This window comes from Dicentrarchus labrax, unplaced genomic scaffold (genome assembly GCF_905237075.1).
Source record: "Dicentrarchus labrax unplaced genomic scaffold, dlabrax2021, whole genome shotgun sequence".
Lineage (NCBI taxonomy): Eukaryota > Metazoa > Chordata > Actinopteri > Moronidae > Dicentrarchus > Dicentrarchus labrax.
This window is the reverse complement of record NW_026136721.1, coordinates 6,604,447-6,623,174: the sequence shown is the minus strand read 5'-3', so window position 1 is coordinate 6,623,174 and position 18,728 is coordinate 6,604,447. Positions and strand designations below refer to the sequence as shown.

General features: G+C 40.5%; 2 protein-coding genes across 4 annotated transcripts; both read right to left on the bottom strand.

Annotated features, from left to right (window-relative positions):
* Nucleotides 1-1,308: 1,308 nt before the first annotated feature.
* On the bottom strand, nt 1,309-5,905 carry LOC127355504 (CD209 antigen-like protein C). Of its 3 annotated transcripts, XM_051386455.1 has the most exons (6): nt 5,740-5,905; nt 5,465-5,572; nt 4,238-4,392; nt 4,034-4,137; nt 2,753-2,977; nt 2,393-2,538 (listed from the first exon to the last, which is right to left on the bottom strand). In XM_051386455.1, the coding sequence occupies exons 1-5, from the start codon at nt 5,852-5,854 to the stop codon at nt 2,758-2,760; spliced, it is 702 nt and encodes a 233-aa protein (XP_051242415.1). In that variant the 5' UTR covers nt 5,855-5,905; the 3' UTR covers nt 2,393-2,538; nt 2,753-2,757. The 3 variants fall into 3 exon arrangements, with proteins under 3 accessions (XP_051242416.1, XP_051242415.1, XP_051242417.1); XM_051386456.1 differs by lacking the exon at nt 2,753-2,977 and having other exon boundaries at nt 1,309-2,538; nt 5,740-5,904; XM_051386457.1 differs by lacking the exon at nt 5,465-5,572 and having other exon boundaries at nt 5,740-5,900.
* Nucleotides 5,906-8,035: 2,130 nt separating this feature from the next.
* naf1 (nuclear assembly factor 1 homolog (S. cerevisiae)) lies at nt 8,036-14,693 on the bottom strand. Its single transcript, XM_051386428.1, has 9 exons — nt 14,627-14,693; nt 13,510-13,811; nt 13,224-13,365; nt 11,773-11,866; nt 11,567-11,649; nt 11,306-11,466; nt 9,695-9,746; nt 9,506-9,593; nt 8,036-9,368 (listed from the first exon to the last, which is right to left on the bottom strand). Exons 2-9 carry the CDS (start codon nt 13,779-13,781, stop codon nt 9,052-9,054), a joined length of 1,209 nt encoding a protein of 402 aa, XP_051242388.1. The 5' UTR covers nt 13,782-13,811; nt 14,627-14,693; the 3' UTR covers nt 8,036-9,051.
* Nucleotides 14,694-18,728: the final 4,035 nt, after the last annotated feature.

Below are 18,728 nucleotides of genomic sequence, written 5' to 3'. Positions count from 1 at the left end.
AAAAGGGAAAAAAGAAAAAAAAAAAAGAGTGGGGGAGGGGTTTTTTGTTTTTTTTTTTTAAAGACAATAATAATTTTTATTATTTTTTTTTTTTATTGTGGGGTTTTTGGGTGTGTCTGCGTGTAGGTGGCTGTGTGTGTGTCCTAAGCAAATCATAGAGTGACAGGTGCTGATTGACATGAGTGATGATGCTTCCATTTCTGCCTGGGCAAAAAATTCAAAACCCTGAGCAGCATGAAATCCCATCTGTGTTTGAGAGTGTGCGTGCATGTGTGTGTGGTGAAATATGATTGAGCTTGGTTTTAAGGTCATCTATCTATCTATCTATCTATCATCATCTATCTATCTATCTATCTATCTATCTATCTATCTATCTACACTGCAAATAATGAATCTCAAGACAGCAAAAAAGCCTTGTTTCTGGGAAATTTGTCTTATTTTTTGTCTAAAAAGGAAAAGCTTATTTTCCCTTATTTTAAGAGTTTCAATTCAATTCAATTTTATTTGTATAGCGCCAATTCATAACAGAAGTTATCTCAGGACACTTTTCAAATAGAGCAGGTCTAGACCTAAGTCCTTAAACATTAATTACAGAGACCCAACAGTACCACCATGAGCAAGACCTTGGCGACAAGGGCAAGGAAACACTGCCTGTTAAAAGGCAGAAACCTAGGACAGATCCTCCGGCTCTAGGTGGGTGGTCGTCTGTCTCGACAAGAGTGAGACCACTTGAGCAACTTCTCAGTCAAAGGGAGAGGAGTCTTGTCCCAGTGTGTTGTAAATGAAGCAGCAGCTGTTTAGTTTTTCATTGTTTTAGTAAAAAATGCTAAAATAAGGGCTTCTGGTGCCTTCATTTAATACAAAATTACAAAGCCTTTTTTTCTTTTGTTAATTATTAATATTAGATTAAGATACAGATGAAGTTTTCAGTGCTTGTAATAAGCACAACATGACTAAATGTTTTAGCAGTTTTAAGGCCCATTATGGTATTTCAGTTTTAGGCATTCTAGCCAAGCAACATTTTCAACTGCTTTTTTCGCTCAATACAAGAGAATTTGAGATGTCTGTTAAATATGTTCTGATACACATTTTCCCTTCCTAATAGCAAAACTTTTATCATCTAGTTTGACAGTCAGATTGCTGACATTTAGCTAGCTCTGGGTATCCTGCTCTGACTCAGATTGGCTAGTACTTGTTGCCGTTGTTGGTTTGGGTTGGTTAGGGTAAGAATATCAGAGTAAGCCAATCAGAGTCAGAGTAGGGCGGGTCATGACTTCACCATCCTGAAAAATAAAGAAAGGACACTGCTGGGAAGTAGCAGGGTTTTATTTCAAGGCTAATATTACATGGATCTATTCATTTGAAAATAATTTCAAAAGGCACTCAATTTAAGGTCCAGTTTGTAACATTTAGGAGGATCTATGTCAGGTATGATTTCATTAGTTTAAAATCACCTGAGAATAAGAATCTTTGTGCTTTTGGTACCTTAAAATCAGCCTTTAATATCTACAGATGCCGCGGGCCACCTTCGATGGAGGCTGCTGTGTTGAAACGCCATGCTTCTCCACCAGGGGGCGATCGAGATGTTTTGGCTCCACTTTTGGAGAGCTGTCAGGTCATCCATCTTTACGCATGTCAATGCCCACAACGGTAGAACCAAACATTGGCTGTTGGTAGGGGTGTTTGCACTTTGGGAGGGTGAAGCGAGGGGGTTGAAATCTGCGGCTAGATGCCACTAAATCCTACACACTGGACTGAATGGGTGAAACAATGTAAATGAAGGTAGAATCTGTGGATGAAGGAGTTCCTTCTTGAAGATAGATTTGGCTCCTTCATGGAAGAAGTCACACCTCCAACACGTCTGTACCCACCAGTATGTCACTATGAATGGGGCAACATTCAATTAAACTCATAATAACAATACTAAGAAAACAAAAGCTGACCTGGCCAACCTTCAAGACATGCATGCAAACATATGTATTGAGTGCAGCAGGGCTTAGGGTGTGGCTAATGTGGTATATGATATGCCTTTACATTTTGACCTGCAGGAGTTATACAGTGCAATTCACCTGCACCGGGAAGACCGACATCATCTGACAGGTAAGTGATAACGAACTGTGCATTAAAAAGGACTCCACTAGCATTGTATCTTAGTGTGTAAATGCCAATATTAATATGGTTAATTAAATATGTGTTGTTGTATGTAATGACAAGGTGGGCTTGATGACAGGTATATAGTTTACAGTAATTACAGTATTACTCATAGTATTGTTAACAGCAATCAGCTTTGAAATAGGTGCAGAGAGGGTGTCTGGTTTGGGTTTAGGCCAGACATTTCTCAGTCCTACGTGGGTCCACGTCTAAGCATTCAAATAATAAATGGATCCTGTTTGTCCGTCTACCGTCTTCTCACAGATCCAGCGGTTCCTGACACTACAGTTGTAGTCATTCAGGCCGATGAAATGAATCATTGTACGAATGTCGCCGCAGTCTTCTCCGCCGTACGCTCCATCGGGCTGCCCCAGGGCCCACCGCAACCTGCAGACAGAAACAGTACACCAAATTGATCATTAATTGCATCACAGCATCTGCCATCAGTGTACTGATTGATGTCTTATAAACTAGACCAGACAAGCACCATAACAGCATGCTAGAGATGTTCCGATACTATTTTTTCCTTCCCTACGGTTTCTGTTGTTCATTGTGTGTAAATATGTGTGTAACATAAAATGGATAAAAAATGCTGTATGACCTGGCTCAGATTAAACCCTTCGTGAAAGCCAGAGTAGGCTGGGTTGCGTTTTGGGGCCAAACCCCCAGATTCCACCAGACACGACCACAATGCATTCTGGCTCCACCGCAGTCACCAGATCTGAATGTGCTCGTTCTAGGGAATGCTCTAAATTCTGGAGAATAGGCGGCTATGTTTGACAGAAGGCACCACCCACTCGCATCAAGCAGCACAGAGCAGATCACACTGGCAGGAAGTCAGACACAGATACAGCAAAGAGAATCTGGTCAGTGTTCAAAATAAAATACCTTGTGCAAACTCACAGATTTCACACTAGATCAACATTGTGGCACGAGGCTCGACGTCAATCAGTCACAGGCAGGTTAGAGGAGATTTTAAGTGGAGAAACACACTGTTTTGTATAAGTCTTCACTCTTCAGGACAAAATACACAAGTAAACAACGTATGGCAGGCAACACACTCTGAAGACACTGTGCCTCTAAAACGCTAGTTGGGATTTGAAGACGCGTGAATCACCTGTGTGCAGACACACGTACTTGGTAAATAGTAAATGGACCTGTACTTGTATAGTGCCTTTCTAGTCTTCCGACCACTCAAAGAGCTTTTACACTACGTGGCACTAGGGGTTAAAAGTGGAACAGATTTCAACTTGAAGCGCTCTGAGCACTGCGCTAAAAAAGTCTTTTTGAAACCAAACCATTTCCATGCCAGAGAGGTAGACCCACGTCTCGGCACTAAATCATTTTAAACTGTTGCAAGGAGGATGCTAGCGAGAGGTCATGTGATCACATCATGTGATCACGTAGGCCCACTAGTCGTGTGACTGAATCCTGTCATGCTGTAGAGAGCGTTGCTGCACCGTGTATTAAGTGGATGTGAGGAGTTTCCGCGTGCGTTTCAATATTTTTGGCGAAGTAATTTAAATAATTATCACAAACGATATATATCGCCCACCTCTACGTGGCACATTCACCCTTTCACACACATTCACTCAGTGATGGCAAAGCAAAAGTGTTGTGGTTCGACCCATGGGAACGTCAACATATTGATGGGCGTCGTGGCTGGTCTAACCCCATCACAACTTATTATTTTAAAACAGCCTTAAAACTTAAACTTAAAAAAAACATTAACTTAAAAAAAGAAATTGTAGCAAATCAGTCACACAGAAGAGGAATCTTTTAGCAACTGCATCTGTCATCTGTGTGAATCTATTCTCATTCACCAAACTGAATAACACACATCCTAGATCAACCATTCATTTATTTCTATAGGATATCTCACTCGTCTTTGTTCACTGGTGCTCCATCCACCCAGACCCAAGTCCCTTCCTTCTTCCTGTCAGTCATACCGACCCATGCTGCCTCTGTGAATCCGGTGAGGAAGGCCTGTCATGAACAACAAAAAAAAAAAAGGAACTAGAGTATCACACAATGTCCACTGAAATATTCTATGTCCTTACCTTGCAGTGGTGTAATATAAAACTACCTGCTCCTGTATGCTGTTGATGATGACCAGGTCAGCGTCCCTCTGCAGGCAGTCCTGCCGGCTGTCGTCCCAGCTCTTCCCCTGCCAGGAAATGTAGTAACAGCTGGAGCCGAACGTCAGCCAGTCCTGTGGACAGCTCTCTTCCTCTGTCTCACCTCAACACAGACACAGACAACATGTCTTAACATAGCATCTCGTAATCTATACTACGACATATGGACAGAATATGGAACAGAAAACAGGAAGCTGCACGGGAACACAAGGTACAAAGCTAAGCTGCTGAAAATCACTAATCTGTTCTTATAGAGTGCGTTGACCTAAATTAAAATAGAATTTTAATCAAACTTGGCCCTGGGCCTTTACGTTTCACCATTTCAGTGTGCAACGTATCACACAGAATATAATTCTTGTCAGGGTGGTAAATTGCATTAAACAGTATATTGTACACTGTAAAAAATATTTTACAGTGAAAAACTGTCAAACCATGACAGTAAAAGACTGTAAACCTTAAATAGGTTAAATGCAGTTTCTGTTACAGTAAAACACTGTCATATCTCATGGCAAAACCTTTATTTATGCAGCATTTTAAAGGAATTTACATGGAACAAAGTAGTTTGTTTTATATTACAGACTGTAAATTGCACAAACATTCATTCATTTCTCATGGTAAAACAGCTTCTGTTGATGGTAGAAACTTTTATTTATACAGTAAAATATGGAATAAAACTCCAACTTAGAATCAACAACACTAATGTCCTTTTCCCATAATAGTACCGTATTTATTCCAGTAAAGTTCAGACAACCACAGCTTCACAGATGGGCAGATAAAGCTCCACTGGAGGCCCCGGTAATGATATTGGATATGATCATTTTACATGGATTTGTTTGTTAATTGAAAGAAATCTTGTATAATTATGGACGTTCTCACATCAAATGATCAATGTATTAGCATTGGTAAACTGTCAAAATACAGTTGTTATCACTGAAAACAGCAATGATTTCTGTAATTCCACAGATGGTGACTTTTATTACAGTTCTGTAACTTTTACCATTCAGATCAAAATAAAAAAAATCTAATCATAACAGCACTCTGCTGTACATTTATTATAACAGTGTCATGTGTATATATCTAATATTTGAAAAACATTGAAAAGCCCAAAAATGACACTGGATTTTATGTGAAATTAAAGTTATTCCCTGTTATTTTGAAGGGAGCTGTCTGTCTACCTTTGTCAGTGGGCTCACTCAGAGCAAGTCTCAGGGAGATGTTGAGGACCCCTTGAAGAACACAGAGCAGGCCAAAGCTCAGCAGAACCACACTGACATGTCTTAACTCTGTATAACACACACACAGAAGATTTTAGCAACTCAATTCTTGTCCTGTTAATCAAAGAACACATCTGGTATTTGACATAAACACTAACACCAATACCTCAACCCACTTAAACAATCCGAATGTTCATTGTGTTATAAAATGTTGGAATAATCTCATGTGTACCCACTCAGTTTTGGAGCCCTCTCTGCAGCAGCATCCTCAGGTTCAGGTCTGGGGAATTCCTGATACTCGCCAAGTGCAACGCTGATATCAGACTCACTGGAGTGAAAGGACACAGCCATTTTGAAGCTGCTGCAGTGAGAAGGTGTGTTTTATGTCTGATGTTGTGCAGCACTTGTTCCTGTCTCTTGTGTACAGGAAGTATTGTCCCCCCAAGTGTTTCAAATAGACACATTTGTTCCTTTTTTGTGTGTGGCTATATTTATTAAAGAGAATAAAATGAGTATAGAAAACTATATTTCATTTTTTTTGGCTTTTTTTTGATAGGACAGGTGAAAAGACAGAATAAAAGGGGAGTATGAGAAAAAGCTAAACGCCCCGCAAGAAAGGACCTTGGTTGGGCCAGCTCTTCCCAAGCTAACCGGGCGCCCTGGTTTTTTCTCTTTTGACACAACATTTGCTTACAATTCAGTCGCTGAAGGATCTTCAAATCTTTACAGAATAGTATTGTGATAAAATCTTAATTAGTTCTGTGTGTAGTTGAAGAATAGATGCTTGGTGCATTTATGATTTATATTACAGAGAGCCCTTTATAGATTAAATTACATTTTACAAGTCCAGTGATGTCTTTAAAGAAAAAAAGGAGAGGAGAAAGGAGGGGGACTGTCTGTGCTCATAAACAACAGGTGGTGTAACGCCGGGCACGTCTGTGTGAAAGAGCGTCTGCAGCCCGGACATCGAGCTCGTCGCCATCGGACTTCGTCCATGTTATCTGCCACGGGAACTTTCCAGTGTTATCGCCATCACTGTCTATATTCCTCACAGTGGTCTTCATCATCATCATCATCACTGTCTATATTCCTCACAGTGGTCTTCATCATCACCATCACTGTTTACATTTATGATGTCTTATTTATTCTCCTGTACAGCACTTTGGTCAACTTTGGTTGTTTTTAAAGTGCCTAACAAATAAAGTTGGATTGGATTGGATTTATTAAGTTTCCCCATTTTCATTTTATGTTTGGAAAATCAGAGAAGTCACTGTTTTGATGACTTGCAACTCGATTGGAAAATGTGTGTGTACCATTTAAGGTCAGAAATGGTATTTTTCAATATAATTTTCCAATATATTCATTAGTGTTTAATCACCTGAAAACAAGAATACTTGTGTTTTAGTTACCGTAGAATGAGCTGTTTTTATCTACAGATCCTAAACCATGTTTTCACAGTAGCCCAGAAGGGACAAACCAAACACTGGCATTACGCAGCAGCCATCCATGGAGTTGTAATCTGCAACTATACCGCTGGATGCCACTAAATCCTACACAGAGGAACTGTATATTATACATCACAAGTATTAAAACATGAAACATTAAAAATGTTCAACGTAGTCAATGTTGAGGCGGCTGTGGCTCAGAGGCAGAGCGGGTCGTTCCCTAATCAAAAGGCTGTGGGTTCGATGCCACATGTCGAAGTATCCTTGAACAAGATACTGAACTCTGAATTGCTCCTGATGCCATGCATCGGTATGAATGCGTTAGTTTCTGTTGATGGGCTTTGCCATCACTGAGTGAATGTGTGTGAAAGGGTGAATGTGGCACGTAGTGTAAAAGCACTTTGAGTGATCGGAAGACTAGAAAGGCGCTATACAAGTACAGGTCCATTTAACATCACAAGTGTCTGTTAGAGTCTGTATATGTCATCTGATAGGAGCCAATATGAAGCTCTTTTTCTTGTATATAATGCAAAGGGCTGTTTAGCTATTATTTCAATTATTGAGTGTTCATTTCTATAATTGGCTGACAATGTAAATTATTGAACATGAATATTTAACTGTAATATTCTTTGTCATTTGTCTTAGAAAGCAGCCTTCTGAGTACCTTTGAATAGTCGTAAAGAAACCAGTCTATGTTCATTCAGCTGAAAAATTCACTATATCAGGGGCCATGTCAGTAATTAGTTCATTTTTCTCCTCTAAAATTGTTTGTCTGTGTAACGTGACTTGAGACAAATTGGGATATCATTCCGGGTTTCCTGACTGCCTCACGTTTCAGTATTTAAATCCCAGCTGAAGATAACTGAATCTAAAGGGAGGCTTGCTAATTAAATTGTGTTTTATTCACTATTCTTTGTTTCTTCATGTTCCATTTTAACTCTGTGTGTGTTGTTGAGCAAAGCTTAAGGAAGAGCGTGAACAAAGCTTAAGGAAGAGCGTGAACACAGCGGCAGCTTTACTCAATTGTGTGACACAAACATGTTACAAGAGAAATGTTACAAGAGAAACGTGTCTCAACATACTGGCGTACATCTTACACAGGACATTTATTTCTCATCGAATGAGCAAAGCATTCTGGTACAAAGACATACAGCAGATATACATTATCACATATGAGTGACAATGACTTGTCCTGGTTTCAATTCCAGCCACTAAAAAAAAGAAAAAAGTCTGTATTTGTGTGGGAGGCAGATTTCAGTACAATAATACAACTTTCCACATCTATTCGTTAATTTTAACAAAAGCTACAGCAGTCCTTGAAGGCCTACATAACATGTAGTCGTTACTGTATCTAGACTGAAAACCATTATATTGCTCCCCCATTCTTGGTAGACGTGACTGTATAAAGGAATGTATTTAGAACTAACACAAGAGACAGGACCAGAACACAAAGGGATACACTTAAAGCAGGGCTCCCTGACCTTTCTGAGAGTGAGGCCTACCTAAAAGGAGAACACAGTGGGAAGGGCTACTCTGTGTACTTGATGCTTCTGATGGTGTGTATTTTCAACATCTCAATTGCCCCCTGGTGGCTGGTTTGGTTTGAATGAGTTACGTGAAACTATAAAAAGGGGTTTTCACGTCATGAGTCAGAGCTGAGCTCTGCTTGCAACTGAGTCTGCTGGGCATATAGGCGGGACTCTGATACTATGGCACCAACCCCAATCACTACTGCGCAGACTCTGGCTCCGAATGACATCACCAGCATGAGATGTTAGCGGCGGTATCTGAGATATTTAAGCTTCATTTTTATACAGTGGGAGGGAGTAGAGATATGTTAACAGGTTCACTAAACAATGAATATCAGCCTGCTGCAGTGTTTCAGTCTGTGTGTCTGAGCCATTTGACAACTGAGTAAGAAAATGTCTGTAGCTGTTGGAAAAACAGATTTTAAATAATATCTAAAAACATCAGTGGTCGTGGAGTATGTGGTTGGACACATCTCTTCCCTCACACGGCTGGAGGCAGGAGGGGTGTCTACATCACTGAGGAGGAGGATGAGGAGGTGGGGGAGGAGGAGGGAGGTCAGAGAAGGGGACAGAGTTAGGCGGCCAGAGAGGGGAAGAGAAAGATGGGTTGAAAAAAGCAGGAGGAGGGGGGTAGAGAGGGAAGTTGGGTGGGGGAAACGGGTGAGGAGGCGGAGGAGGGTAAGGGCAGGGAGGGGGGGAGGTACATGGGAAGGACGTTGGTGTGTCTGGGCGGTGGGTGTATGTGTCTGGGTGGAGCGTGTGTGTGTTTGAATGGTAGATGTTGATTCCTCGGGTTCTGGTGCCTGAACGGAGGCCCTGCGTGTCTTGGTGGGAAAACCCTGACATCTCGCTGCTGCTGCAAGGTATTCTGGGTAATGTGGGTAGGATTTTCTGGAGGAAAAAAAACAAAAAACAGATGGGTGGGTGGATGTCATATTCTATTCTACTTTCACCTTTAGACTTGTAACACATTCCAAGCTTAGCTTCATTCAGACACACATGTGGAGCTCCTGTTTGTGTGTGTGTACCTGCATTGTTACTGTCCCTCTTCTTTTTGGAGTTTTTCCCTTTCCTCTTAGCTTCCTGCTCTTTCTCGTCATCACTATAATCTAAAGCCTGGAGAGAGGAGACAGAGGTGAGTTCAAAATATTTGCAGTTACAGCCATCACTTTCTTCAGATGTACTTTATCTGATTCCACTTCTGTGGGTGTGCTTACCTCCGCTGGCGGTTCTTGGTCATTCTTCCAGGAAGCATCAGATCCCTTTAAACTGAAGGGTGAAGCATTTCATTACATTAGTTAGTAGGTTGAAAACATACCAAAAGTGACTACTACACAGCAAGCTAAAGAAGTAATGAGTGGATTTTTTTTTTTTTTTTTTAACTATATTTTTGGGGCTTTTATTGCCTTTTATAATAGATATAGCTGAAGATAGACAGGAAAGGGGGGCAGAGAGAGGGGATGACACGCAGCAAAGGGCCGCAGGTCGGATTCGAACCCTTGGCCGCTGCAGCAAGGACTCTCGCTACGTGGGTCGCCAGCTCTACCCACTGAGCCACTTGGGCGCCCAAAAGTGTATTTGTCTTTAAAGTTGCAGTGTAGAACTTTGTCTCCCTCGCAATGAGAGGAAAAGCTGAAACACGTCGCTGCCAAAACAGTGCCGGCACCCTTGGATGCTCTGCCCCATGTCACTTTACGCCACTGTCCTAGTCCCAGCATCGGCGTATCTGAAAAATAGACCCCCTACTTGTACGCTCAGGCTCCAGTAGAATCCAAATCTGGGTGAACTATTTAAGACAGACTTTTCTGGACAGACTGGGCTTCTTCTACTGCAGAGCAGGTGGGCCCTTTTGGTTCAAAATGCATCAATACTGGTGCTCCAGTGTGGGAAAGTCACCACTAGTGATGGGAATTGCAGCTCTTTTTACTGAGCTGGATCATTTGGCTGATTCAGCCAAATTTAGCAATGTGTGACCTATGATTGGTATCTGTGCCCATATATCACTATTTCCATACACCATTATTCCATGTAGCCTATACGCTAAACCTCATCATTTCCCCAATACAATCATTTCACATTATGTCTGGTATAAAAACCTTAAACAATGTAAAAACATCACGTGTATTTAACGTTGAACAATGTTTTGTATGTTGGCGACAGGTGCAACATACAAAAGTCTCACCCTGCTTTGGTCTTAATTTTGCTACAAGGGATCAGTTCTCAACTGTCTATCAGTGCCAATAACTGATCGGATCAGCTTTCATGCACGGAGCAGAGGTGGAGAGCTGACACAACCACACGCAGAGGGTTTGCGATTTTATACTTGTAAAAAAAAAAAAACTATTAAAAAACATTTAAGGAACAGTTTCGATGCACGCATTTGTTTTCTTAATGCAATGCAGAGCTCTCCAATTGTCAAGCATGTACATTAGATTGATTTTAATGACTTTAATGTACTTGAAGAGTGCACTGGATTGTCTAAAAAAAATACTCAATTTTAAAAGACTTAATGCTGGTTCTGATAGAAAGGTGTCAGAACACGGTGCAGAGTAGTCTGTTAGTATGGGGCTGCAGAACATTGTGACCACCAGGGTGCCCAGGTGATAACAATGTTATGGCTGATCGGAGTATAATTATTGCCAAAGTGAAACGTTTCTGGATTGATTCTGACTAATATAGGATCAGCTTTATTCTGTCACAAATTTCTTAAAAAGTAAAGAAAAAAGAAACTGTGTCTCAGACAGGAGGGCTTGAATGTAACAGACGTTCATTTATATGGAAAAGTCCCACACTCAAGCTTTAATGTGTGTGTGTGTGTGTGTACTTACAGTTTGAGCTGTTGAGTGAGGATATATTCTGTGTACTCTTTAATGGTTGGTGCGTAATAAACAGTCAGTCCCTCTGTCAGCCCCTTGCTGCTGATCTGCTCTGCAGAGTTAAATCGCAAAATATACAGCGGGTTGGACACCGGACCAAACACTTCAAACACCTGGAACACAAAAACAACGTTACAGAAACCAACAAGACACACACGGACAGGAACACCTCTTTACACAGAGCAGACAGACAGCCTCTGCTGGTCCACCCACCTTGCCCACAGCCAACCCATCAGATCTAAAGATGATGCTGTCATCATTCAGAGGGGGCGTGTCTTTCAGAGACTGGATGACGACTGCAGACAGAAAGAGCGTTAAAAGCCTGCACGTAAATTGTTCCAAATCAGACAGTAAACACTGAACGCCTGTGTGTGTGTGTGTGTGTGTGTTGGTGTGTGTGTGTGTGTGTGTGTGTTTACCAAGCTGCTGTATAATACTGGAGACCGTTCCTACAGGTTGCAGTTCTGCATCTTCTGGTAACGACACACTCACCTCCTCCACCGCGGGCAGCTCCTGCACACAAACATTATGTTACGTTAGCTTCTAACAGTGGAAAGGTTGATTTCTTTTGGAGGTTTATTTTGGACAGTATTTTATATTGTGTACATCTGCTTGTGTTTAGACAGCATTTAACATTTGAGAACTTTCTTTTTCCGTTGCTTCAGAAAAGGTCTTCAGAGAGCAGCACTAAAAAGGGTTGTTTCAGAATTGATACTGAAAGTCAGGCATTGTATAGGCAATGGCACAAAATGTGAACAGCCCTGATGCTCCATCTGCCATCTTTTCCTACTTCTTCCATCATGGCAACTGAATAAGAGTCAAAGATTTCTTATCCAGGCTCCAAAATGAACAACTGCCAAGCGCCAAAGAGTCTGTACCAAGTGTGTGCAGCTTCTGTTCTCTACTACAGTGGTCCAGCCTGGGGGTCGGGACCCCCACTAAGGGTCACCAAAGCTTCAAAGGGGGTTGTTAGGCTTTCTTGATTTTAAGGGACCTAAGGAAATTTTAAAAATACACACAGTAGGCCTATATTTCAGCATGTAGTTCACTTCTATGAAGAAAATTGTACTTCCTAAAACAGGAAATGAGGAAACCCACCTGTGAGCAATATTGACAGGAAATAATCAGCTCAAAATACATCCAAACTGCTCAGTTGTTGTGTTCACTATTTGGGTTCATTGTACAGTCAGCTGTTCTGTGCTGTTATTGTTATGCAATGATTATGACTTGAAATATCCATAAAAAGCATCACATAGTCAGGGCTTACTAAATGACAGACACAGGCTCCCTTAAGGAAAGAGGTTGGGGACCACTGCTCTACTATCTGTGCTGGAGTTTGACAACCACACACTACCATATGTGTTTTTATGTGTCTAGACAGTGCTGCAAAAACTGACTGTCATGAGCACTCCCAGTTTTAATCAAATGTACTGAAACTAATGGATACATGCCAGCAAAAACGTACCTGGCCAGTGTATGTTTTTTAAATCGTTTCATATTTCACATCTGTCAATGAAACAGGCTCAGTGTTGTAGTTCTGAATGCAGAGTTCCCACTCTTATTAAGAAATCACTTTCCCGGAAGACATATTCTAGGAGTTTTTCTTGACATCATAGGACAGCACTTATTCCCACAGGTGGTCTGTGTTTATGGGACACTTTCATGGTACGCATGGCTGTTCTCACTACAGTACAAATCAAGTAGAGTTTCTACATTTCCAGATTTTCCAGGACGTGTGGGAACCCTGGGATGGAATTAGCAATAGGGGCTTAGCAGAAAATACTTGAGCTCTCTCTCCTCAAACATTCTATACAGTGCAGTAACAGGTAGGGCGAGCACTCTTCATCCAAACATCCAATCACTGACTGACCTCGAGCAGGACTTCATCTCTGGTCTTGATGGGGGCCGGTTGGCTGAAACCTTCATCGTCGTCATCTTCCCCGATCACAGGGGCAGAGGGAGAGGAGGATGAGGAGGAAGATGTTGATGAAGACGACGAGGAAGAGCTGTCACTGAGGACAGGAGAGGAAGAGCGTCAAAGTCGGTCACTGGTTTCCATTCTGCTTCCTGCCCAGCACTTTACCACCATCAAAAACAAGCATAATTGGTTTAAAAACATCAATAACAAGCCTTTTGTCAAATGGTTGTGTGAATACCTGTCTGAATCCTCTGAATCTTCATCATCATCATCACACTCCTCTGTCTTACACACACTGTCTAGAGACTGCGTTGCTGCTGCTGAGTTTGTGTGTACGTCTCCTGCTTCCTCTGGATCAGTCTGTGTATTTGTATTTGATGATGTGTCTGCATCGTCAAGGGCAACGGTGAGAGGTTCTAGTTGTGTTGTCGTGGTGACCTCCATCTCTTCTTCATCCTCCTTGCGCACTGGCGGCGTCTGTCCGTTCTCCTCTGGTAGTTTCTCATCCATCTGAAATGCAACAAAGTCCCTGAGACAGGTCTTCAGGTACAATGTGGAATTATCAGGTCACTTTAACTGCCACTGTGTCCCGACAGTACCCGAGACATATTCTGGCTCCTCCCAGTGCTCCTAATGGCATTTACAAGGATCCACCAGACCTGAAAGAAAACAACCAATCAGAGCAGAGAAAGCTAGAAACATGCTTTGGATTGGAAGCCTGAAGATAGTTGATTGTTGAGTCTCATTGCCAGTGTGCCAGAATATTTGATTCCTGGGATTGAGACTCAACGATCAACTAACGTTATCTTTCTCTGCTCTGATTGGTCGTTTTCGTCTGAGCCCGGTAGGAGGAGCCAGAGGACCCAGATTGTTTCACACATTATCTGTCCCGTGTACTACTGCCAGGATATAGTGGACGTTTCAGTGAATGACAAAAATATAGAGATTATTCTAAAAGTTAGGTACTACAGCTTTAATTCTCCACTGTGTGTCTTATCAGAGAAAATGGCAGCCCCGAGTTTGACTACCTGTAACACGTTTTCTCCATTTTCTGTTAAACTAACCAACGTATGTCACCTTTCACAACTCAATTCGTTTAAAACCAAAATGTCTCTTTATAAGGTCGACACGCACGTTAAATAAAAGTACGGACGAACGTAAAAACAGAACAAAAACCGCAATTTAACGCTACATCAACGCTAGCTAACTAGCTAGCTAAGGAGCTAACAGCGTTGGATTTAAGTTAGGATCCGGGTTCAACAGTCGCGAGCCAGCACGACCCCACACACACTGCTGTTCAACGAGTCCAAAGAACAACACGTGGACAGTGACAGTGTTCTCTTCCACATCGTTACCTGTTGGTTGGTGAAGCTGCTGGACCCGTACTGCACACTACCTCACGAACCAACGTTAACGTACTAACGACAAAGCCACAGCAGAGCGACCCAAACCACTTCCGTTATCAACCTTTAAAACAAAAGCACCATGACGGTTGAATAATCACTGCTGAACACTTCACACTGCGATGGAAACACACACTGAGCCTTTACACCGAGGGACTTTGTCGTTTTGTTTTACAGGTGATTTTATTTGATATTTTTCACAACATATACTAGCCTCTTAATAAACGCATTCGGTAGGTGTATGCCGTTATTTATAAGTCAATAAGAAAAACACATTAATAATAATAATAATAATAATAATTCACATTGTATGACCATACATAATATGGAATTATATTACATATATAAACTCTACATTCATTGTAAACTACTTTGTTTTGATGTTCGCACACACTATACCAACAATGTCTACCAAACGTCTTATTTTGAAGGCATAATTATTCAATTCCGGTCGTCATCGGTTCTCTCTGTGAGCTTAACGCAGAGTAGACCCGCACACAACACGTGGGGTTATGTTTTTCCGGGTGCGCGCAAGCCTGTTGCGCAGTCTAAACTGCTCGCAACTTGCGAAGAAAAACGACCTCCATAGTTTAAGAAAAATAGGTTTCAAGATAGTAATGCTGTTTATGCCAAATTCCTAGCGTACCTATGTTATGTAACTTAAAAACAATAGACCATTTATTTCTAGGGAGGCGAGGAAATGAGTCATCCTCAACATTTGCAAGTAAAAGAATACATTAAAATGTTTACTGAACTAGAAAGCTTTTCAGGCAAATGTATTAAAGTGAGTAAATTATTATCATTATCATATTAATCAGAGCCTTGTTGTCGTTCACTGTAAAATCGGATAAGTTAATTTAACTCAAACAATTGTGGAAACTGATATTAAGTAAATATATGTTTTGTAGGTTAAAATGCTGCTTAATCAAGAATCATTTTAATTTACAAAACAGAGTTTGGATGACCTAAAAGTTTGGGTGGTACTGTTGGGTCTCTGTAAATAATGTTATAAAGAGTTCGGTCTAGACCTGCTCTATTTGAAAAGTGTCCTGAGATAACTTCTGTTAGGAATTGGCGCTATACAAATAAAACTGAATTGAAATGAATTGAATCAGTATCGACATATACTGCAGCCTATGTTAAATGAGGGAGTGCAGGATGCAAGTAGAATTTCACTTTATCAAACATGACCACTAGGTGGCAGCACAATCTTGTTTATGATAGCAAGGAGTCTGGGTCATGTGGACTGAAAAAGGTTTGAATCTTTTCATAAAATACAGCTATTTGATCTGAACTAATGTTATGTTTGTAATCAAATAGTTTGTTTATTTGTTTGTTGTTTGTGTATATTCTGTGAAAAGCACAGTTTTGGTGTTCAAGTCTGTGATCCGTTTAGAAGTGAAGCCAGCAGCGGAGGGGAAATTAACACCACACACTGATGGATTTGGGGATGTGGAGTGTGTGCATTCTGTGTGGTTGAGCAACTGTCCCACTCCAAGAAATATGTTAAAACCTTTTGTTTTTGTCTGGTTTTTGCTTCCGAGCAGCCAAACTGTGGTTGACTGCTGTTAAACCTCTCAGTTTTCAAAATGTCCCTTCATAACCTTTCCTTGGCTGAACGTCTGCACAAGCCTCTGCCGTCAAATGTTCCTAATCTGCAAGGGAATGACATTTCTAATCATACTCATTTCTCTTTCTTAACAGCTTGTTTTATGTCAGAAACCCCAGTTTCATGTATCATTTGCAAGTGAGCTTCCTAATCACTGACGATCTTTTGGAATACAAGTTTTCCACCTGGCAGCAGGGTCAAATAAATACCACATCAAATCAGCTGATGCTGGCTCCTGAATGGCCATATTGTTATTGAGCTAATCAACTGGCACCAGCACAGTGCCACTATTTTATTTCAAAGCCGGTTCTTACATCAAACAACACTTCTCAATGCCTCAAAGGAGGACTGCTGTGCACCAATCGGTGTTGGGTTTGAAGACAATATGTCATAAATGGCCACAGTCTTACGTCAGCACTGAGAATAATTGTAAGAGAACCCCAGTAGGATTCAAATTTGCATGTATCAAAGGAGTTGAGAAATGTGCTTTTGTTGATGGTGTGTATGACTCACCTCACCAGAACGCTTTGCTAGACTTACACTGCACTTTAAAAAACAACAACAAAAAAACTATAATATTCCAGCACCTCGGCACCAAAAAAAATACTGTAAAATAACAGAAAATAACTGACTCATTTTCTATTTTCTATTTTCTAAAATTTAGAGTAAAAGTAATTTTCTATGATTAAAATTCAGTTTTAGCTTTAGCATTTTTGGGCTTTTTTAAATATTTAAGTAAACATATTTACACATGCAAAAAACAATGAATAAATACAGGCCAACACTGCTACTACAGGAGAGTTCTGTTGTAGATTTTTATTTAATATGAATTTTAAAAGTTAGAGAACTGTAATAAAAGTCACCATCTGTGAAATTACAGTAATTATTGTTGTTTTCAGTGTTAAAAACTGTATCTTGACAGATTGCCAATGCTTATACACTGATAAAAAAACATATATCCATGTAAAATTACAGAACAAATACTTTTTTGACCTACTAATTGTCTAATTTACATCATTTTAGAAATGTATTAACAGTATTAAACTTGAATTTAACAGTTTAATCTATTAAATTAACAGTAAATATCTGCGAAAAAATTATAGACTCGCAAATGTATTTTGACAAATGTTCTTTTCATGTGAAAAAATGTAAACGTACAGATGTTTTTTACAGTGTGGTGTGTGTGTTCAGCTGGAAGTGGAGCACCAATACGTCCCATTGAGGTACTGCCACTGTGTCCCATGATATTTCCTATAATAACATTGTGTGAGCCAAGCCTCTAAGACTGCATTCCCATTGTTCCACAGGACAAAGAGAAAGCAGAACTTCACAGCGGAGAAATTCCTAATGTGCACACTCAAATGAAACCTTGAAAACCTTTGTTTTGCTGCACAGAAACCAATCCAACTCATTTGTCCTGGTGGCTCAGGAGACTGAGCAGGACATTTAGCTCACACTGTGGTGTCACTGATGGTTTACTGTATGACAGTTGTTCGGTTCGTCCCACCTGTTTTCCTCTGGGTATGCAAAACTGTACAAAAATGGGTAACACTTTATAATGAGTACACACTATTAAGCATTAGTTAAGCATGAATAAATAATGAATTCATCATTTATAACGCATGAATACACATTAGTATGTAGTTTATAAACACAGTTAAAAATGTTTTATTCATCATTGATAAGCACATTAGTTATGGATTAGTAAATACTGAATTCATCATTTATAAAGCATGATTCTGCTGTAAATAGTCATTACTATGTGGTTTATAATCACAGTTATAAATGTTTTACTCTTCATTGTACTGTACATTTCTGCATGCACTTGCACATCCACTATTCAGACATGTATTAATGATTAGTGACTGTGTTAGCAGATGTTCTATAAAACCTCACAACAAATTCATTTTCTAATGATGGCCTATAAACAGTTATTAATGCAGGAATTCACAGTTACAAATGGTAAATGGGAAATGACCTATATAGCGCCTCTAGTCTTCCGACCACCAAGCTTTTACACTATGTGCCACATTCACCCTTCACACACATTCACCAGTGATGGCAAATCCAGAACAGAAACAACATTCACACACTCACACACCGAGCACGCGGAGCATGGGTTCAGTATCTTGCTCAAGGATACTTCACATGTGGCACCAGGAGCCGGGTTGAACCCACAACCTTCCGACTGAGGAACGACCTGCTCGCCCCCCAAAGCACTTACTACTCGTTAATTAAGTATTTTGTGCGAGCTTATCTAAAGTGTGCACTATCTATGGTTTATTAAGGATTTACAAATGAGATATAAAGGCTGACAATGTCTCGAGACTCACAAAATGTTCAGTTATCTTAACAGACGAAGGAGAGACACAACACAAAGGGATATAGAACATATTGTATTGATATTTACTGCAACTTCCCAACATATTGTATGAAGACGAACAA

Coding starts and splice junctions, on each gene's coding strand:
- LOC127355504 (XM_051386455.1), bottom strand. CDS start 5,854: ATGGCTGTGTCCTTTCACTCCAGTGAGTCTGATATCAGCGTTGCACTT. Junction 5,573..5,739: donor AGAGAGGGCTCCAAAACTGA/GTGGGTACACAT, acceptor TGTGTTATACAG/AGTTAAGACATGTCAGTGTG. Junction 2,978..4,033: donor GCACCAGTGAACAAAGACGA/GTGAGATATCCT, acceptor ACTTCCTGCCAG/TGTGATCTGCTCTGTGCTGC.
- naf1 (XM_051386428.1), bottom strand. CDS start 13,781: ATGGATGAGAAACTACCAGAGGAGAACGGACAGACGCCGCCAGTGCGC. Junction 13,366..13,509: donor GATTCAGAGGATTCAGACAG/GTATTCACACAA, acceptor TCCTGTCCTCAG/TGACAGCTCTTCCTCGTCGT. Junction 11,467..11,566: donor ATGGGTTGGCTGTGGGCAAG/GTGGGTGGACCA, acceptor TTTGTGTTCCAG/GTGTTTGAAGTGTTTGGTCC.